The following is a 21,285-nucleotide window of genomic DNA, read 5'->3' as shown; positions in this document are numbered from 1 at the left end:
GTCAAGGTTTTAAAAGTTATTGTTGTCAAAAGAGCAGATTACCAGAAGGGCTCATCATACAGCAGCACCATCTACTCATCAGTCTGGGAAATGCAGCTCAAGATCCTAGTTGGAAACTAATATTGTAGAGGTGAAGATCCAGTTAGGGGGATTCTGGAAATTGTCATTCAATAAAGTAACTTTCCCAGTTTGTTAAAGGATAGGTTACAGGAGACAAGAATTCAAAAGAGTAATTTTCCCAGGGTCTAAAGATTTCAAACTGACATCAAGGATTTTTATCATAGTGCTGGTTGTGGTTGTTTGCTTTTAAGTCATTTCTGACTTATGGTGACCCTAAGGCAACCCTATCATGGGGTTTTCTTCATGAGATTTGTTATTATTATTATTTTCTTATATCGCGCCTTTCTCCCAATACAGAGAATTCAGAGGAGGTTTGCCATTGCCTTCTCCTGAGAGTGAGCAAATGTGACTTGTCCAAGGTCACCCAGTGGGTTTCATGGCCAAGCAGCGAATCAAATCCTTGTAGTCCAACTCAAACCACTATGCCACACTATTATAACTATAAAGCAGTGGTTTTGAAACTGTGGGGCAGGACCCCCCGGGGGGGGGGTACAAGACTTGGAGGCCCTGATCCCTCCATCTTCTCTACCTCCCAGGTTCTTTTTCTCTCCTGGAGGGGAAATATGTGCATGAATATGTGGACGAAAATGCACACACTAAACAAACAAAATATTTTTATTCATATACTATTTTGAGCTGGGGGGGGGGATAACCACATGTAGATGTAGAGGGGGTCATGAGAGTAAAATGTTTGAGAACGACTGCTGAAAAGCACTTGAAAAAGCCACAGAATGGGGCAAAGGAAACATCTGCCCTTCTTTATTTCTTGTTTTGTTTTTTAAACTATCAACTTTGATGTTTGAAGCATCCATTCAGGATGAGGTCCAGTGTTGGAAGCTACATAATATATTTTGCTGAAGTCAGTTTAAAATCTTGTTGCTTGTACAAACCAGTTAATTTCAGAGCTGGAAATATCCTGGAGATCAAGCAAGATGATGTTGGTTTCTAGGATTGTTAAACGTTGCTTCATACTTCTGTATTGATGGTGTCTGAAACATTTCTCATAACTACTAAATTCTGCTCATTGGGTTTTAGAAATCTGCAGATTTAAGAAGTGCAAGATACAAATGAGCACATGCTCCTCCCTCATTCACTCCCATTCTAAATTTCCAAGATAAGAAGTTAAGGAATAGCTACTTGTATGCAAATCTACTCCCTAATCAAGACTTTGTTTTTGTTTTTTTTAAAAGAGAGCACTGAAAAATGACCTGCCATCTTTAATCTGTATGACTTAGTCAGAAGCCACTTCACATACAGGAGGAAGGGGTTGATTCTGTTTTTATTCAAGGCGTCTACTTTTGTTTAATGTGGTGTATCTATGTCTACTATGCTGTCCAGTTCTCATGAAGGTAATTGAGTGAAATATGAAGTCTTCAAAGTTGGCATAAAAGCCAGTAATCTCTTGCTGCTTTCTGTGTAGATCAAAGTGATAAAATAGCTGTGTCTGTGTGTGTGCACATCGATTTCTGAGTCAGGGTTTGTACATAATAATTTGGTACTGCTTGACAAGTCAACTAGGAATCACATGAGCTAAGGACTACTTCAGCTCCTTAGGTGTTGTTTTTTAATCAAAATTCACTAGGCCATTTCCCAGTCATAAGTGAGATACAAAGGCTATATACAAGATACAAAGGAGAATGGGAGTCTCCTGTGGTTTGACTGCTTCACCTGCTGAATGTGCATAATGGTAGCTTTTGGACAGTGCTGAAGGAATACAAGGAATCTGCCCCAAGTCTTGTGGTTTTTTTAAGATGCCAGCCACAGATACTGGTGAAACATCAGGAAGAAACTCTTCTAGAACATGGCCACATAGCCCGAAAAACCCACAAAAAAAAACTGTGGATGCCAGCCGTGAAAGCCTTCGACTTCACAGAGACAGATAGTTTTGGATTGCAACTCATCGTCCTTGGCCAGCATGGCCTCTTGTGGAGAATTATGGGAGTTGTAGGCCAAAAACTTGACAGGTAGATAGTTTACAACATAGGGAACACCCCCCCCCCCCCAAACTGTGTTTAAGACAGCTCTTTAGAGGGATGAAAAACTTTTGCTTCTGTTGGAATTAATCAGTGTGACTTCTGAAACTTAAAGCATATTTAATTTTATATATGACTTGTGCGAAAGAAGGTTTTAGTTTGCTTGTTTCAATCTTCTAACTCTGTATGACTGCATATGGGGGAGGGATACACACCCATGACTTGCATAAGCCCAGTCCTCTGTCAGTGTACCATAATGTATTGTGACATCTGAATTAGTCAATGACAAATAGCAGTGAGCTGAAAATAGATGAAATCTTCTAATTTTCTCATGACCATGCTGGAGGAGGAAAAGGTTGATCATGTGTCCAAGGTTCATAAATGTAATGCTAAACCAGAAGTGAAGAACCTTTGGTTTCCATAAGCTGCTGGACTGCAACTCTCATCAGCCCCAGCCAGCATGGCCAGTGGGCAGAGATAATGATAGGGAACCCCACATTCCTCACCCCTGTTAGGAATCAAGCCGGAAACTAGATGTAAATCTGTACCAGGACCTATTTGTTTGCTGTTGCAGTTTCTGTTGGTTTGGTTCTACCTGCCCCTTCTCTGGGTTTCGTACATTCATTCCTAGCTAATGTAAAGAGGTTTTCATTCTCTCACTTCCAGTTGCATAGAAATTATTTGCACTGATACCAGATAACTATACATTGTAAAACATCAGATATATCACTGCTCCTATCAACACTTAATGGCCCTGATCAGAACACATGAATGGTCCCCTGTGGGAAAATTGGATTTGAACTTGTGATGACTCCTTCAGATCTGTGAAGCAACACTTACTGGCTATGGTCAGTAAATAAGGAGGTTCCATGTGCAAACTGGCCCAAAGAGTCTACTTTTAGATTTATTGTAGTTGCTGAAGTGGCTGAGGCAATGTTGCTGGAACAGGGTCCAGATTTCAACTAGTTTGGATGTGTTGAAGTGGAAGCTGCAAGACAAGAGAAGTCCTTGGGCTTGGAGCAAAAGACAGGAAATGGAAAGGATTGCATTCTGTCCTTTCCTTCAACTCTCTTGAAAGACCAAGGGGTTACCAAACAGGGATAGAGCCATAGCAGCTGAGGAAGGGAGCGAACCTTGAGAGATGGCCAGCTGTCCTTAAGGTAGTGATAAGCAACTCGAACTCCTGTCTTTTAGGGGCCCTGGTTTATCACCACTGTCATAGAGGCCTTAAACAGCCTTGGTATCTTTTTTCCCCAATCTTTTCTGCTTGTGCACAGCTATTTGTCCTTCGGGAAGCCATCAATCAGGGCAGTTGTTGCCAAGTGAATCGTGCTTCTTTGAAAGAGGCTGATCATTCGCACGATGGGGAAAACCGGAAAAGGGAAGAGAAGATGTGATGGAATCAGTTTGCTTTATAGAGGGGATGTTTTCACTCAGAACCAAGCATGTACTCCAGACAGTGCTTATTTGAAGCTAAAAACCTGTATCCCTAAAGTTCTACCCAGAATAATAGAAGCATAGAGTTTATTTACTTTTATAAGTATTTATTTTTTTGCTTCTCAGCCACCAAGAGCTCCCAGGGAGCTGTACAATGACAAAACAAACAAAAATAATGTTTAATTTGAGATTCAGCAGGGTTTTTAATAAATAAATAAATAGCCCTGAAAGCACCAGAAATACCACCTTGGTTCTGAAGATCAAAAACTCTACAAAACAGTTCAACATTGGATACCTGCCAAGAGGTCAAGAAGGATAGTGCCTGACTTTCTTCAGGCAAGAGTGCCACAGCTGCGATGCTACTACACAGAAATTCTCACCTGTCCTCAAACCAATTTTCACCAAATTAGCCTGTCATGGCACCAGAAAATACAACAGAGCTTCTGCTGAGGATTTCAGGCAAGCTCATATGGGTTAGCCATTGGCATTGGATGGGAATCCCCATGGTTATCTAGTCTAAACCCTGACAGTGAAGGGATCCAGCTTCTCCTCCAACCACCATCTTGAGGGGGAGAGGCCAGGCTGGAAGACAAAGAGCCCTCCTCCACACCATCTTGAGGGGAGAGGCCTGGCTGGAAGACAAAGAGCCCTCCTCCAACACACCATCTTGGGGGGGAGAGGCCAGGCCTGGAAGACAAAGAGCCCTCCTCCAATCACCATCTTGAGGGGGAGAGAGGCCTGGCCTGGAAGACAAGAGCCCTCCTCCAACCACCATCTTGAGGGGGAGAGAGGCCAGCCTGGAAGACAAAGAGCCCTCCTCCAACACCATCTTGAGAGGGGGAGAGAAGCCGGCTGGAAGACAAAGAGCCCTCCTCCAACCACCATCTTGAGGGGGAGAGGCCAGGCTGGAAGACAAGAGCCCTCCTCCAACCACCATCTTGAGGGGGAGAGAGGCCAGTCCTGGAAGACAAAGAGCCCTCTCCAACCACCATCTTGAGGGAGAGAGGCCGACCTGGAGACAAAGAGCCCTCCCTCCAACCAACCATTAGGGGGAGAGAGGGCCAGGACCTGGAGACAAAGAGCCCTCCTCCAACCACCATCTTGAGGGGAGAGAAGCCTGGCCTGGAAGACAAAGAGCCCTCCTCCAACCACCATCTTGGGGGGAGGAAGCCTGGCCTGGAAGACAAAGAGCCCTCCTCCAACCACCATCTTGAGGGGGAGACGAGGCCAGACCTGGAAGACAAAGAGCCCTCCTCCAACCACCATCTTGAGGGGGAGAGCGGCCAGTCCTGGAAGACAAAGAGCCCTCCTCCACCACCATCTTGAGGGGGAGGAGAAGCCTGGGCCTGGAAGCAAAGAGCCCTCCCACCCACCATCTTGAGGGGAGAGAGGCCAGGCCGGAGACAAAGGCCCTCCTCCAACCACCATCTTGAGGGGGAGAGAGCGCCAGACCTTGAAGACCAAGAGCCCTCCTCCAACCACCATCTTGAGGGGGAGAGAGGCCAGACCTGGAAGACCAAGAGCCCTCCTCCAACCACCATCTTGAGGGGGGAGAGAGGGGGGCCCAGTCCTGGAAAGACAAAGAGCCCTCCTCCAACCACCATCTTGAGGGGAGAGAAGCTGGCCGACAAAGAGCCCTCCTCCAACCACCATCTTGAGGGGGAGACAGGCCTTGCAATTTTTTGTATTGTTTTGCAGTTTTACTGTACACCGCTATGATCACTGCGGAATAGCGGTCTATAAATAAAAATTATTATTATTGTTAAATCATCCCTTAGAGATTGCTATCCAACCTCAACTTCCAGTGACACATCACCTTCCATAAGCTCTTCACTTGTGGCGCTGAGTGGCCATCTTTAGTCTAAGGATCAGTCAAAAACATTGTAGCCAGATGAGCCTTGTTGCTTCTTGAGGCCACACCTGCTAGCTCTGGCCCAGGTTGGACTCAAGAAGCAATACTCACCCAGTTCAGGATAGCAACAAAGCTCCTGGCTTGTTAGCAATTGCTAGCTGCTGCTGAGTCCAGTATCTTCTGCATGCTGCAATTTGCATGCTGCAATTTGGAGGGAATGTGGAGTGGCTGAAGAAGGAAAATTGGTTTGGGGACAGGTGAGAGAGAATTTCCAGTCCTCCAGACCTAAAATATTCCCTTTTGGAATAATGAGTAGAGCTGTTGAGAGAGATCTATTCAACTTTATGGATTCAGTTTATAGATTTTTCAGTACTAGAGTTATTTCCACTTTTCTTGTATAGATAAGCTTGTTACATTTTATGGCCAGTGGCTATGAAGCTCCACTAGTAACTTAGCAGTGGTCATCAGTATTTAACTGTGCCAGACATTATTTGGATGATGGCTGTATCTTGACTACAGAAACAATGCACTTTAACTGCCATGGTCCAATTCTATAGAATTCTAGGACTTGCAGTTTTGTGAGATATTTAGCCTTTTTTCCCAGAGAGCGCTGATGCCAAAACAAACTACAAATCTCAGGAAACCATAGCAAGGAATCGTGGCAGTTAAAGCATTGTCAAACTGCATTATTTCTGCAGTACGGATGCAGCTGATGTGTGTGACACCTAGGTGAGTTGCATTCTGTACTGTAGTAGTGCAACCCTGCAGGCTTTTGCACAGCTAAATAATGTACTCTGTAAATTTTCAAGATTGAACTCCACATTCTGTTCTCAGATAATTGATTCTTTGTGTTTTATATCTCCCTTTCTTCTATCAATTTAGCATTGTGGGCAAATGTCATGCCTTCTCAGATCTCCAAATCACGGAGGGTGAAAGAGCTAGTGATCTTCTTACATAGCTTTCACTAAAGGGTTTCTTCCCCATCTCCTGTTTGTCCCTTAAGTAGAAATCAAACCATTACAGTGAAGTATGTTACACTTGGCAAAGTTGCTTATGCAAACAAAGAAATTGGCCATAAAGTTTAATGCTGTCATTGCTTTAGCCAAGTCGTTACTATACAAGTGTTTTAATTATAGTAAATGCTGTTGAAATATAAACACCCCAGAAGTGTGGTTTCCATGTTTCAGCCCCTCTTTCTTTTTGTAAACTGCTCTTGAGTTTAATGGATTTGATTTTGTTTGAATGTTTATCCCATGCTTCTCCTAGCAAAGTTGGGAGCTGTACCTTGGGCCAGGATCTTGTCATGTCTTTTCTGCCCAACCAAATTGTAAGGGTTTGGGGAACATTGGGAACAAACTGTTTATAAAGTCAAATTCATTCGTGCCATGGTAATCAAGTTTCAGTTCTCAGCTATGCACAGATACAGTTCCTTTCCAAAAATGCATTCTTTCACTGGACTCTAATGCATGTTCATAAGTGTTACTTGCCCTTAAAAAAAATTAGGTCTGTCTTGAAAACTTCATTTGCTATGGTCCTCTGGATAATTTTGGGTACAGCTTTGAACAGCCCTAGTCAACATTGTGAGTGTTGAGGATTCTGAGAGTTGTAGTCCATATGCCTCTGGAGGGCCACAGTTGTCCACCCCAATATATGGCAGTGGCAAGTATGTGAGGGCCATCTAATGTCTGAAATCGTAGCCCTCTCATTTGTCACAAACCCTTGTTTGCCAAAGCGTATGAGTAGTGGAGGCAGTGTTTGTAACTAGCTGTTATATACAGCATGGAGCTGCCACCAGAATCACATCTCTCCATACAATGAGCCATCTCCTGTAATGTGTAGGGTCATGTACACCAGAGGTAGTCAAAATGTGGCCCTAGGTCACTTGATGGGAACATTCTTCCCTTTTGAATGGACAAAGGTCTTCCCTGTTTTATGCAAGAAAAAATTGGGTGGGAGTCATGATTGAAGGTGAGTCTTCAAGGTCCATAGAGAGGTTGAAGCAACCCCCCTACCACTGGCAGTTCCTTGCCACTGCATGTTTCTTTGCCTTCAAAAGAAGTGAAGAAACTTATGCAGTAAAAGTCTGACACACAAAAATAATCTTGCAAAGTACTTTTTAGTCTTACCTTTTCGTGGTAAGCAAGCCAGTGGTATTGGCTTAACCTCAGAGATTCGTGTTCCAGTCCCACTCAGTCATGGAACTCACTGGATAATCTTGGTTTAATCAGTGTCTTGCTTTCATTGTTTCCCAGGTAATTGATCAACCTTACAGGGTTGTTTTGAGGATAAATTGGGGGGGAGGAGTCATGAGCTCTGCCTTGAGCTGATTAGAGACTCTAATAATAGAATCTAGGTACAGTGGTACCCCGGGTTACGAAATTAATTCGTTCCGCCGCCGCTTTCGTAACCCGGAATAGTTCGCAAGCCGAAAAACCCATAGGCGCTAATGGGGAAAAGCCGCGATTTCGTGCGAAATAGCGCCGAAAAGCACCAAAAAATTTTTCGTAACCCGAAATAACCTTCGTAACCCGGAACAGTTTTTTTCAATGGATTTTTTTCGTAACCCGGAAATTTCGTAAGGCGGCGCATTCGTATCCCGGGGTACCACTGTATAAACAAATATAGAACACTGGATGGTTTTGAAAGAGTGATGGGATTTCTTTTCATTGCTTGAATCGTGTGTATAAAGCCACCTTAGGAGGCCAAGCTAGAGAATGTCCAAAGAAAGGTGACCAAAACGGTAGAAGGTCTGGAAACCATGCCCTGTGAGAAGCAACATAGGGAGCTGGCTATGTTTAGACTAGAGAAGAGAAGGTTAAAAGGGGACATGATAGCAGCGTTTAAATATTTGAAGGGATGTCATAGTGAGGAGGGAGCAAGCTTGTTTTCTCCTGCTCCAGAGAACAGGACCCAGAACAATGGATGCAAGCTACAGGAAAAGAGATTTCACCTCAATGTTAGGAAGAACTACCCAGTGATAAGAGCTGTTCAACAGTGGAATATGCTGCCTTGCAGTGTTGTGGAGTCTCCTTCTTTGGAGGTTTTTAAACAGAGTTTGGATGGCCATCTGTCTGAGGTGGTTTGATTGTGCATTCCTATGTGGTAGGTGTCACGAGACCTTGGACCTTACCACACAGGGCTCCTGCGACGGGCTGAGAACGGTCCAAAGGGGTCCAGGAAGGGAACAGAACGAGTGGGGGGCACATTTTATTGCACACAAGGAAGTCCCTCACTCGTTCCGTTCCCATTCCATTCCAGAAGAGGCGATTTTTGAGAACTGTTCTGAACAGTTCTCAAAAATTGCGTCCTCTGGAACAGAATGGGAAGGGAACAGAACAAGTGGGGGACTTCTGTGTGCCCCACTTGTTCCCCGCTCATTCCTGGCCCCTTCCGTTCCATTCTCAGCCCGTTCTGCGGAGCTCCTGTGCGGTAAGGTCCCTCTCTCTGCCTTGAGGTTACCTTTTACCTCTTACTTATTAGAAGCCCCCCTCATCAATGACACCTACCTGGCCTTTACCTTTTATGCACTTTCCCTAAATTTATAGAAACTAGGGTCCCAAATATCTTCCATAAGTTTAATATCTTTCGGTAGTGCATTTTTATGAGCCTATATGACTTTGAATTCACACAGGCAGAGGTTTCTATTGTAACAAATAAATATTGATTTCACAAGAAAGTAACTTAAGTAGAATAGTTCCAAGGTGGTGGTAGGGTGACGTAAATATTACAGTTGCAGGCATTTCACAGTTTCCGCTTTACAATCTCCAATACACTTTTTCTCAGTATCCTTCTCTCAACTTGGGTCCCTTCAACTCCTTTCACCTCTCTTCATCTCTCTTAAACTCCTCCTCAACTGCTTTGCATTGAACTCCCCTGAGCAGAACTCTTTTGAACAACTCAACTCACGTAACTTAACTGATTTCCCAGTCACTCAGTCCTCCCTTTTATATCTAGTCCTTGCCTGGCAGCCTCTCTCTCACCATCAGCCCAAACTGGAATTGACTATCAGGAACCCAGTTCTCCCAAGTGACTCCATCACAGGTTGGACTGGATGACCTTTTTGGTATCTTTCAACTTTATGATTCTGTTCTACAATATTCCTTTGTCCTAAAAGACAGCACCTTGTTACTAGGAATGGGGAGGCTTAACCGTAGAAGAACATTTTGAACAGTAGCACTGTGCTAAATATACCTTTGCCAACCAGAGCACCCTGTTGGATATCCCTGTATGTTTTCATATCAACTAATGCAGCTAAAAAATGTATGTTTCTTTACTATAGTGAGAAGGTGTGTGTGTGTGCGTGTGTGTGTGTGTAAAAAGGAACACACATGGTCATCTGTCGGGGATGCTTTGATTGAAATTACCCACATGGCAGGGGGTAGGACTGGATAGCCCTTGTGGTCTCTTCCAATTCTATGATTCTATAAAGGAACACAGAGACAGTTTAAGACATCATTTAAAAAAATAAGTATATAAAAACTAGTCTGTAAATTTTAGTTAATGCATCATCATCATCATCATCATCATCATCATTGTTTTAAGCATTAAAAATAGCAAAGTATCCAGAAATCCCCTATAAAAGGATCAGCTAAAAATATCGGTTTGGAGTAACAAGTAAATGTTACGCATCACACAAAAACAACGCAACATTAACCATCGTTATGCGGTTTGGAAAATTATGCTTCCCTTTACCCACAAAATGTCATGTTACAGGTACCATGGTTACTTTTAATATGTTACTTTCAAGCTTGGTGTGTATTACATGTACGTGTATTGTGTGTGTGTGTGTGTGAGAGAGAGAGAGAGAGAGAGAGAGAGACTTTTTCATGAGGTTGCCAGTGGTCTTCCATTTGTGGATATGGCCAATCCACACCTCCTTAGCTTCAGCAGTGTAGATGAGTCAAGAGCTACAGAACCATCCCATATCCCTCTTTCGGATACTGTTGTACAATTACTATTGTTGGCCTGTTACAGACTGCCAAAATAAAGCTGCTTTGGGTCTCTTTGGATGTATGCTGTTTAAAAGATGCATGCATCCTAAGAATCCGGAAGCTGCACCAAAAGCTGCACTCTGGTGCTTATGAATGGAGTGTGGCTTTGGTGCGACCTCCGGACTCTTAGGACCCATGCATCACTTAAATAGCATACCTCCAAAGAGACCCGAAGCAGCTTTATTTTGGCAGTCTGTAACAGGCCGTTGTTTCAAACATTCATTTCTTCTTGTGTGGGACTTTTCCTCTCCTTTCCTTACAAAAGACACAAGCTTTTCCTCCTTCTATTTGAAATCAGTAAGCTTTGGAATGAGGAATGCTTATGGCTCAGACTCTCTCCTCATCACTGTAGGTGGTCTTAAGCCAGTCACTGCCTTTTTGGCTTCAGTTCTCCATCTTCAATATGGAGGAAATTATCATCCCTGCTGTAACCCACATGAACAATGAAGCTTCTTGCACTTGAATGTAGGAGAGCCTGCCCTTCCCAAGGGACAGTAGGTGGGAGTGGAAGAAAGAGTTTCTAAATCATGAAATACCTAAAAAGGACTGTTAAACTGATTGGAGATTAACATTGTATATGTGTGTAAATTACTCATTTTCCCCCTGATAGTGATTTATAGGCTTTTATAAACACCTGACTGCCTCTTGAGACAGGTTAACATTAAGCATGCTCAACAATATTGCCTTGAGTATGCTTTATATTACATATGAACCCCATGCAGTTGACAACTCCCTTCCTGAAAGAGACAAGTGGTTATGGTTCTCAGACAGTATACACTAGCCTAAACTATATAGCTTATTTTATTTACATTGCTTTTTCACTTTTCAAAGGAGTGCCCAAGGCAGCTTTCTGTATTTAAAAACAGTGTGAGTGCAATGGTAAGGGTTACTATACTGATAATACACACACACACACACAGCATTTAAAACCATGCTACTTTACCCGAGAGAGACATTTTCTCCACTACAGCTCTGCTTGGCCCATGAGTGATCTGGAAAGGCCCTCATGGTGATGTCACTTGATCCTGGAGTCTACTCTGCAGATGTTCAAAGCATGGCATTTAATGTAGTGGCTTACCCTTTGATAATAAAAATGCACTGTGAACTCTTGTATTTACGTTCTTGCCTATTTGTACAAGACTTACTAGTGGCATTCAGCCTGTCATATATTCAATATAGATTTTAAGAAATCACTTATTGATTTTATGTATTGTTTTGTATGAAGATATTGTGTATTGTAGGTATTGTGTATTAGTTTTATGTATTGTTTTATAGTATTGTTTTACACCACTCTGAAATATTGTAATGTAATCAGTTCATATTTCTCAATGATGGTTATAATAACAACTTGAAAGCATTAAGAAATTCTTATTATAATGATTGATGTTTATAATTTTAATAACAATATTTATTTATAATGATCAAAAGTGCTTATAGTTATTGGGATTGTGTGTTGAATAGTGGCTAGAGCAGCCTTCTACAGTCTGGTGTCTTCCAGATGTTTTGAGTTAACAGTTTCCATCATCTGCAACCATGGGCTGAAGCTGATGGCAGAACTGTCAGAAAGGCACCAGGTTGAGAAGGCTGGATCAAAATATCAGACAGTGGGTCATTCACATGTTGGTTTTTAGTGCAACTATACAAATAATCTCACTCACGCATTCCAGGTTTGTTATTCATACTATGGAACCACATCTGTGTGCATCTCTGCACGTTTGGTTGCTCACACATGTCAGCACTCGAATAAAGATGGAGTCGATGATGAAATGTATTCAAAGCATGTTTAAGGCATGCAGAGTTTTATCCCAGTTTATTCTGGGTCTGTTCACATAGATTATTCAAATAGTCGACAATGCGAATCTTTTAGAAAAACTCAGAAAAAAAATCTAACCTCAATTATCCTGGGTTAAGTGGGGGTTTTGGCAGCCTCCCCCCCCCCCCAAAAAAAACCCTCAATGGATGTGAACAACAAAGATTCAACCCAGAGTCTACCTGGATCATTTTCACCATCTGAATAACCCTAAGGACTGTGACCCACATGGTTCAAATCCTACCTCAGCCCTAAAACTCACTCTGGGCATTCTGCTTGTGAGAACACTGCCATGTGTTTCCTAGGAGAATATCTATGTAAATAAATTGAACATTATCTCAAAACCACATCTTGACTGTGTCTATACCAGTAGCTTCCTCATTTCTTACAGTGGAGTATTCTAAGCTAAGTTGAAAATACATAGCTGCTGGCACAACCAATCAGATCTTTTCCCTTTCTTCCAGTTTCCACCTGGCTGCCTCCAAAGGGCATGGAGAATGCCTCAGGATCATGTTGGCTCACGGTGCAGATGTAGCATCACAGGATGGAACAGGTATGTTTGCATGTTTTCCTCTCACTTTGCTTTTTTGCATCCTCAGAACATACAAATAGTTGACTTTTTTCAGGCTTCACTAATATATGAACTTGTGCATGTGCTTTATACCAATCTTCCCCAACCTTGGTGCCTTCCACTAAGTTTACAATCCCATCATCCTCAGCATGTCCAATACCTCTAGATGGCATCAAATTGAGGGAGAATGTTTTATGTCAAGTTGTAGATCTGTCTTGCCCAAGGTTATTTTTCTGATTAGTAACTTCTCATCAGAGTGTTGTCTTTCAAGCTTTCTCAACTAAAAACACCAGGCATAGCTCAGAACAGCTAGAACATGCACAGCATGTCTTTTCCAAAAAGTGTTTGCTTTGTTGGGTTCAATTTCCCAAAATGAACACTTTGTTCTGAGTGACAAAAATCAGTGAGCTGTCATGAATTCCAGTACTCCCCAGGTATTGAGAACTGAGTTCAGGTTTTTCAGACCCATCCTAGCCTCTCTTTGGTCCAACTACTACAGAACCACTGGATTCCTCTTTAGTGCATATGTGTAGAGTTTTAAATGGGCAAAAACTTAGGCCCAGTCAGCATGGCTTTGTCAGATATTGTAAGCTTGGAAAAGTCATTTGAGGGGGCTGTAGTTCCTAGACCTCTCCATTGACGCCCCCTTGGCGTGGGGGAGAGGTTTATGTACCCAAATAAAGTTGTGAGCTATGCTGGCGGTGGTATAATAGCCACCGGTAGGGCCTCCCATGCCAGACAGGTCACAACCGAAGGGTCTGACCAAGAGCGCCAAAGGGCAGGATGGGCTCTAGCCTTATGGCAACCATCCTAGGAGAAGGAAAATTCTAATCTCAAACCCGGGCATATGATGCTCATCTAACCCTGTAAGGTAAACCATCTAAAAGAAGGAAACTCTAATCAAACCTATGACCTGAGGACCTCACTGCCACCGTCCATGCTTCCCAAGGCCTCAGCAGACAAACCTCTGGTTTAAAGGGTGAGGCCAATTCTGTGCACGCTGCACTCCACCAGAAAAATCCATTGCACAGGCTCGAAGGATTAGAAAGCATGGGATGAGTCCTTCCTGACTCTTCATTTGTGAAGAAAAGCCAGAGAGAGTGTGTGTGTTCCTAGAACCCTTCAGCCAGCTTGGCCAGGTCTTACCATCTTATACAGCATCAGTACATTTAAGAGTAGTTCAGATAAGTTCTTCTAGAGAGGCACATTCCTTCTCTGTAAATCTCTTGTACAGTGCTCCAAATTGTAAGTATCATTTTGGTTTTAATAGCACATCTCACCTTACCCACAGTATCTGAAATCAATTTCTGTTTACACAGGCCACAGTGCTTTGCATCTTGCTGCCAAGAACAGCCACCCAGATTGTATCAAGAGGCTCCTTCAGGTGAAGTATCACAGTTCGTTTCTCTTCAGTAGCACTTCCGATTCCTAGTAAACATGAGCAGGCTTTTAAGTTTTTCTACAAGGCAGCCTCTCAAGGGGAACTTAGAAGAGTTTGCCACCAAATCCTTCATGTTAATAAACCTTATGATTGTGAGAATCAGGAGAGCCTTAAACTAAGTTGTCTTTCATTGCTTCCCTCTCCAACTTCAGTTAGTGAAAACTGGTTCGATGGTATTGTGATGCCTGACAGGGGCAACCCAAGAATTTTGCTTCCTCAGGCAAAGAACAAGGTGGAATCCATCTCCATAATGCATGAACAGAAGGTCTGGGTTCCACCACTTGGCAATGGGAAAGTGCTTTCTACCAGCAGCCTAATTTGTAGGGAAGCTTAAAACGCTTTCTGCAGTATTCAGAGCTTTATCTGCTGACAGAGAGAAATGCATGGGGAGTTCAGGAGGAAGAGCCAGGAGGATATTCTTGCTGCTCTCCCTAGCCTCTGCAGACTGAGATAGTTGCTTCACTGCCTCACAGTTGTGCTAGTCCTGATGCCTGAACTGCAGCTTGATTCGGGCTGTTACAATCCAGTAGGTAATGGTCCAGTATGGTGGCATATGTGTAGATACTGTGAACTCTTGGTCTGTAGCATCTGAAGGGACTGCTTCAGTGTAGGCCTAATGAGTAATGAGGGCTGCAGTTGCCAAAACAAACACTGTGTTTATTCTGGAAGGTGGTTAAATCTCCCAACTAAAAATAGTTCTTGTCTGATTTGTCTTCAAATACCTTTGGTAGTGTGTATATAAAATAACAGATTGAACTACAGCTTCTTCACATTTTGCTAGGGGAATGATTTCATTTTCTTTCTAAAAAATCACTGTGTCCTATTAGACTTAAGACAGACCTTACATTTTCATTACAAATTTTAGGGTCTTAGTTTAAAACAGTTACTCATACCTCTTGTTTAGGGTGTATTTCCATGTTTAACAAATCAAGGGAAAACTGATCCTAGTCCTTGCAGATCAAGGGGCATTGAACCAGAGCTTGGAAGAGTTATTGAGGGGTGGGTGTGTGTTACAATTCTCAGTATCCGCTTGGCCATTCTGACTGGAGCATTCTGGGAATTGTAACCTCCAAAATAAATTCTTCAAGCTCTTCCTTGAACACCAAGTCTGCATAGTCCTTGGCACATGGGAGAAAGGGAAAACCTGCTGATCCCTCACATGAGATTGTTTAAGAAACACTGTTCTAAAATGCTCTGAATGGCTCTCAGAACTTCTTTAGTACTCCCTTGAAAGCAGTTTACCAAAGATGGCATACAACTTGAAAACTGTATTCCTTGTCTTACTGACTGTCTTCTTTTTTCTCTCCCTTTCTACAGGCTAAATGTCCATCCGATAGCACAGATAACTCTGGAAAAACAGCTTTACACTATGCAGGTGCATACGCTATATTTTCCTGTACTGCCTCACTGTAATTAAGTCCCACTTCTCACTCCGCCCATGTTGTCAACTTCATCATAGCTTGGGAAAAATATTTTGCTCTTCCACCTTTCCCACAGCATGGTTTAAGTTGTGGGGAGGGGGGGATAGATCTGAGGCCCTATTTAGTGAAACAGAAAGCTCTGGTGAAATGTGGAGTTGGAAAACGGAAGACAAACATGGAGAGGTAGGAGAGAGATTGACAGCCAGTGGTGGTACAGCAAGTAGTTATGGCTTCTGGATAGGAATCTTGCAGTGTGTTCTACAAGCCAGTCTGTGGTCAACTTGGCTCATGGAGAAGGGAAGTCAGAGCTGTACACAGTTACTGAACCAGTGTGAGAAACAGTTGCATTGCCAAGCAAATAGAGGAAACTTTGTGCTAGGAGATATTGAATACCTCCTTATACAAGTTGAATAAGGTGCAACAATTTATGCAGTCACAAAGTATATGAGAATGGTTCCCTAACTGCATGTCAATTCCTAGAAACCCCTTGCTGATAGATTCTTGAACTTGTAGTCTAAAAAGTAATTTTTCAAAACTCTGATCTTCCTGCATACCAGATGTACTATTTCCATCATGCCCTTGATTTTTGGTTGGTTGCTGCTGAAGATAGACAGAAGGGCTAGATTGGCATTCCAGGCAGGTATTTTGTTTGTTCTACTATAGTAAGGCAGTTTTTATGTAGGACTGAGAAGAGTGCCCAAGAAGACCAGACTGGCCCCCTCTTTGTTGGCCTTCCGCCAGCAGGCTAAGACCTTCTTATGCATCCAGGTTTTTTAAAATGGAATGTTCTTAAAGGACCAGCTTAGGGTATTGTATCATTTTAAGTGTTTTAAAATTTTATCTTTTAAATTGTATTTTTATTCTTTTAATAAGTAATCTATTTTAATACTGTAACAATTTAATTCTATTTTAATGTATCACTTTTCTATGATTTTAACTGTATTGTTCTTTTAATGTGAACTGCCCTGGGTCCCAGTTCTGGGGAAAGAGCGGGATAATAAATAAATAAATAAATAAATAAATAAATAAATAAATAAATAAATAAATAAATAATAGTGTTAGCGTGCAGTTGCTGTCCTTCATGGGTCTTTTTCTTGGTGTTTACATGGCTAAAGGAGCCTGTGCTGTGAAGCTGCAATTGAATGGACTCTGTCCTAAGTATTTTATGGGAATGTGGTACAGGTGTGCTGAACTATGAACTTTGCAGAATCAGACTGACACAGCTGCTGCTCTGGAAGTCGTTTTCAAAAAAACACTGCTAATTCTGCAACTCTCTCCCTTTTTTTAAGCTGCATGTGGCTGCCTTCAAGTAGTTCAGCTCTTATGTGAACACAAATGTCCAGTTAACATCAAAGATGCGGTATGTAGTTATTATCTCATGGATAAATTTTGAATTTTTTACAGTTATTATTAATGTTTCAGTTCATAAAATCTCATTCTAAAAACTTTTAGGAATTCTGCTCATGTTGATTCCATTCATTTATTTTTAATAGTAAATGAATTTCTAGCTAGTCTGCCATATGATGTCCAGTTAGCATGCAGAAAGTTTGGAAGAGAGGCTTATATCTTTATTTAATAAACCCGCTTTCCCCTTTCAAACAATTCATCTCCCATGTAAAATGTCAGCCCGCCTTGATCTCTGGTTTTGCATCTTCACTTGAATCACAGAGAGTATTTGATATTGGGCTCTCCCTTTTATACTGTACAAGTGGCTCAATAGGAAAGGGAAGTCATGATGATATGTGACTTAGGCCCAAAAGAGATGGATAGATGGGGGTGGCTTTCAGACGCTCCAGGGGCATGACATTTAGATGATGCATGTGCCCAGAAACCACCCCCAGAGGCCTGGAGTGACTTCTCGCTTCTCCTTCCTGCCTGTCTGTTTTGCCCCTAAGCCACTGTCCTTGTTTAAAAGGATGTCTACCTCGTATTTCTGTCTTTCCATTCATCTGTAGGGCATACATGGTAGTCTCTCATTTTAGAGCATTTCTATACTTTATCTGGAGCACTGTGTTCAGTTCTGGGTGCCTCATTTTAAGAAGGATATAGGCAAGTTGGAACACATTCAGAGAAAGGTCAGTGAGGATGATAAGAGCTATGGAGAACATTAGCTATGTTGAAGGTGCTGGACATGTTCAGCTTGGTGAACGGAAGAATTTGAATACCTCAAAGTCTGTCACAAAGAAGAGTTGCCAGGCCTGTTCTCTAGTACCCCAGAGGTTAGGACCAGATTTAATGGTTTGACGATACAGGAGGGTAGTTTTCAATTGAATATTAGAAGGAACCTCTTGTTAGCAAGAGTGGTTCAGCAGTAGAATTAGTTGCCTAGAGAAGTGTCCTTCTCTGGAGATCTCTTGTCCCATCATAGCACAATTGTGCGTATATGTGATGTTTCTGGTTTGCCCTACACACTTACAAGGTTAATATTTTTAAAATTTGCTAAACATTTTGGGTTTAATTGAATAATTTATAGAGTTTAATCTATTTTTTCTCCTGTTAGGATGGGAATATTCCTTTGTTACTTGCAGTGCAAAATGAGCACACGGAAGTAGGCAAATACCTTCTAGAACATGGAGCAGACATCAATTCCAGAGACAAAAATGGAAGGTATTATTAAGCTAAATTTCTCAGACTTCTTCAGTATTAACCAGATTTTTCAGAATCTTTTCATTTCTATTGAAATGAAGTCAGAACACAGGACAAATTTTATAGCTGATAGTTGCATAAACTTCATTAGCTTGCAGATTTGCATCCTGGCTGCCTTTTGGATATTTTTTACTGTGCACTTGGTGCTGTTTATGCTGTTCTTCTACCTACTTTTGAGGTATCTTGCACTGTGATGTAGATATGAATAAACTAGCTATAACTTTCTTACTTTAGCTTAAGGATATGCACAAAAGCCATTGTCTTCTTGGTAAGAAGTCATTTTGAAATGATTTGGCCATAGTTGTCTCTTTTAATGTTTTCACTCTGTTTAATTACTTGTTGCACCTCCCTCCATCAAAGATAGGTTATACTAAAACAGGGGTAGGCAACCTTTTTGAGCCAGGGGCCAGGATGCTGTCCCTCAGACAACTGGGGGGGCCGAAGCCCCCCCCCCAAAAATAATTAAATAATATAGGACATTTTCAAATGTAGGACACGTTTTTTAAAAATGGAGGACATGTGGAAAAAAACGATGATTTTTAAAAACAGTTAATATAAATGCATCTTTGTTAGGCATGATCAAAATGGAGGACATTTGGGCCTCAGAAGCTGGCTGATATCAATATCACCATCATCATCATCATCACTACTATCATTGTTAAAGCAGACATTTTAGCATTAAAAGCACCGAAAATACACAGAAATGCACTTTGGAAAGTAACACTGTCTCACCTTCAGAAAGAGTGATTGCATGTCTCAGAAACTGACTGATATCATCATCATCATCATCATCATTGTTAAAACAAAGCAGACCTGTAGAAATGGAATGGAAATCCTCCTCCTCCTCCTCCTCCTCTTCTTCATCCTCCTCCTGCTCCTTCCTTCCTCCCTCCTCCTCCTTCCTCCTCTTCCTCCTTCCTCCTCCTTCCTCCCTCCCTCCCTCCCTCCTCCTTCCTTCCTTCCTTCTCCTCCCTCCTTCCTTCCTTCCTTCCTTCCTTCCTTCCTTCCTTCCTTCCTCCCTCCTCCTCCTGCTCCTCTTCCTCCTCCTCTTCCCCCACCCCCTTTCTTCCCTGCCCGCAGCTGCCAGACAGGGAAGGAGGAGGAGGACCCCCGCCCCCTTCCTGCCCTGTCCGGAGGGGAACAGGCAGGGCAAAGGAGCCCTGCTCCAGCGGGGCTCCTGGGCCCTGCCCGCCCCACCCACCCGCGGAAAGGACCACGCAGGGCCCAGGAGCCTCGCTGCAGTGGGGCTCCTGGGCCCTGCCCGCCTTGCCCGCCCGCGGAAGGGACCACGCAGGGCCAAGGAGCCTCACTTCTCCACGAGAGGCCAAAGGCCCCACGTGAGAGACCTGGTCCTGCCGCCAGTTGCCACCGGCACAGGGCCTTTGGCAATCGGTGGCAGGACCAGGCTCGGGTCGGTTCCAAGGCCTCACCGGGCCAGATGTGGCCCGCGGGCCAGGGGTTGCCAACCCCTGTACTAAAATATATAATACCAACTGTGCTTTTAATTGGTCTATGTCAAGAAGATATTACCACAAGAGATAACTGTGTTCAAATAGAGTTCTATTCAACAGCCCTTATCATTGGCCATACTAGGTGCAGGAGCTGTAGGCCAAAATATGGCTCCATCCTGTTACAGTATGTGATATGTTTGCTAAATATATCTGTCCCAGGCCTACTGCATACTAAAATGAAAATGTTGTGCTTGTATAGGGTCTATGCATATAAAACATTAAAGCTAAATATAGTCGAGTAAACAATTTGGGCCTACATAGGAAGCTGCCTTATAATCAGTAAGACTCTTGGCCCATATTGCACATTAATATTGTTAACACTGGCTGGCAAAGTTCTTTTTTTAAAGTCAGATTTGGAATCAGTACAGTTCTAGCAATTCTGCCCAAAATTGCTTCTGTCTTCAACTCTACAACTCTGAGGAGTTTATCAAATGGGATGGGAGGCTCTCCATTTCGAAAGCGAAGATAGTGAGGTCAATTCGAAAATTCATGCAATTACGTGTTTACTTATCACTCCTTAAATTCACTGTAATGGCCTCCCTGAACACAACCCAGATTCTGTGCAAAGTAAGCCATCACATCGGTGGGTTCTTAATTGCGAATTGACACCCTTGCGCATGCTCAGTCAGACTCCAAATGACTAGAGCATAGCATATTTAGGCAAGTGAGAGAGAGGAACCAAGGACCCCACAATTTACAGAAGAGGGTGGGGGGGGGGGGGAAGAATGGTTGAAAGAACATGCTCTGTTCATGTTTAAACGAGCATATATTCACTCTTGTCGTGTTAAAACATGAATATATTGGCTACCCAATAGCTCTGGGTCCATGCCTCTTAATTAGCAGGCAGCAACCCCCCCTTAGCAATGCTGAAGGACAAGCGGAAGCAAAATTGAAGTGGAATTGCAGTGTGGCTTCATGGGACCCCCCCCCTTCCAGATGGGGGGGGGACAGGGCCAAAGGAGACATGCATATCACACCAAACAACAGCGCACTGAGTGTGAAGTTGCCTAGGAATAGGGTTTGTGACTTCGCTGGTTCACCGAATTTACTTAACTGTGGATTGATGCATGATTGCGTTCGGAGTGCGTTCGGACTGCCAGTGATCGTGTGTGGTAACCTTTCGCACAATAACGTGAATATGCATGATTGCATTCAGGATGACACTGGATTATAATTTATAATTTAATTTGTTTTATTTATATACCACTATTCCAAAGATCATAGTGGTGAACAGCAAGTAAGCTAATAAGCAAGTAAGCTAATTTTCCCCCAATAGTCTGGGTACTCACTTTAGCGACCTCGGAAGGATGCAAGCCTGAGTCGAGCTTGGGCCCTTTTGCTGGTCTTGAACTCGCAACCTTGTGGTTTTGAGTGAATGGCTGCAGTACAGGCATTTAACCACTGCGCCACCAGGGCTCCTTATACTTCCAATTTCAGTCGTGTGATATCTTCCTCTGTCTTACTCCACAGCCATACCCACACACACACACACATTTGCCTTGAATGTTATAC

The 21,285-nt window shown here is 42.8% G+C and overlaps 1 protein-coding gene across 4 annotated transcripts in view; it reads left to right on the top strand.

Moving 5' to 3' along the window:
• The first annotated feature begins 3,226 nt into the window (after window positions 1–3,226).
• The window catches only part of RAI14 (retinoic acid induced 14), a 32,302-nt gene continuing 14,243 nt past the window's right edge, over window positions 3,227–21,285 (top strand). For 3 of the 4 annotated variants that reach the window (XM_042451752.1, XM_042451751.1, XM_042451749.1), the window contains exons 1-6: window positions 3,227–3,253; window positions 12,648–12,736; window positions 14,074–14,138; window positions 15,513–15,570; window positions 16,906–16,976; window positions 18,117–18,223. In XM_042451752.1, the coding sequence (XP_042307686.1) occupies window positions 12,694–12,736; window positions 14,074–14,138; window positions 15,513–15,570; window positions 16,906–16,976; window positions 18,117–18,223 (344 nt within the window). In that variant the 5' untranslated portion in view covers window positions 3,227–3,253; window positions 12,648–12,693. Of the gene's footprint in view, window positions 3,254–12,647; window positions 12,737–14,073; window positions 14,139–15,512; window positions 15,571–16,905; window positions 16,977–18,116; window positions 18,224–21,285 lie in introns of those variants that run through there. The other variant, XM_042451753.1, reaches the window with a different exon arrangement.

This window comes from Sceloporus undulatus, chromosome 2 (genome assembly GCF_019175285.1).
Source record: "Sceloporus undulatus isolate JIND9_A2432 ecotype Alabama chromosome 2, SceUnd_v1.1, whole genome shotgun sequence".
NCBI lineage: Eukaryota > Metazoa > Chordata > Lepidosauria > Squamata > Phrynosomatidae > Sceloporus > Sceloporus undulatus.
Note: the sequence above shows the minus strand (reverse complement) of the source record. Positions and strands in the feature narration are given on the sequence as shown.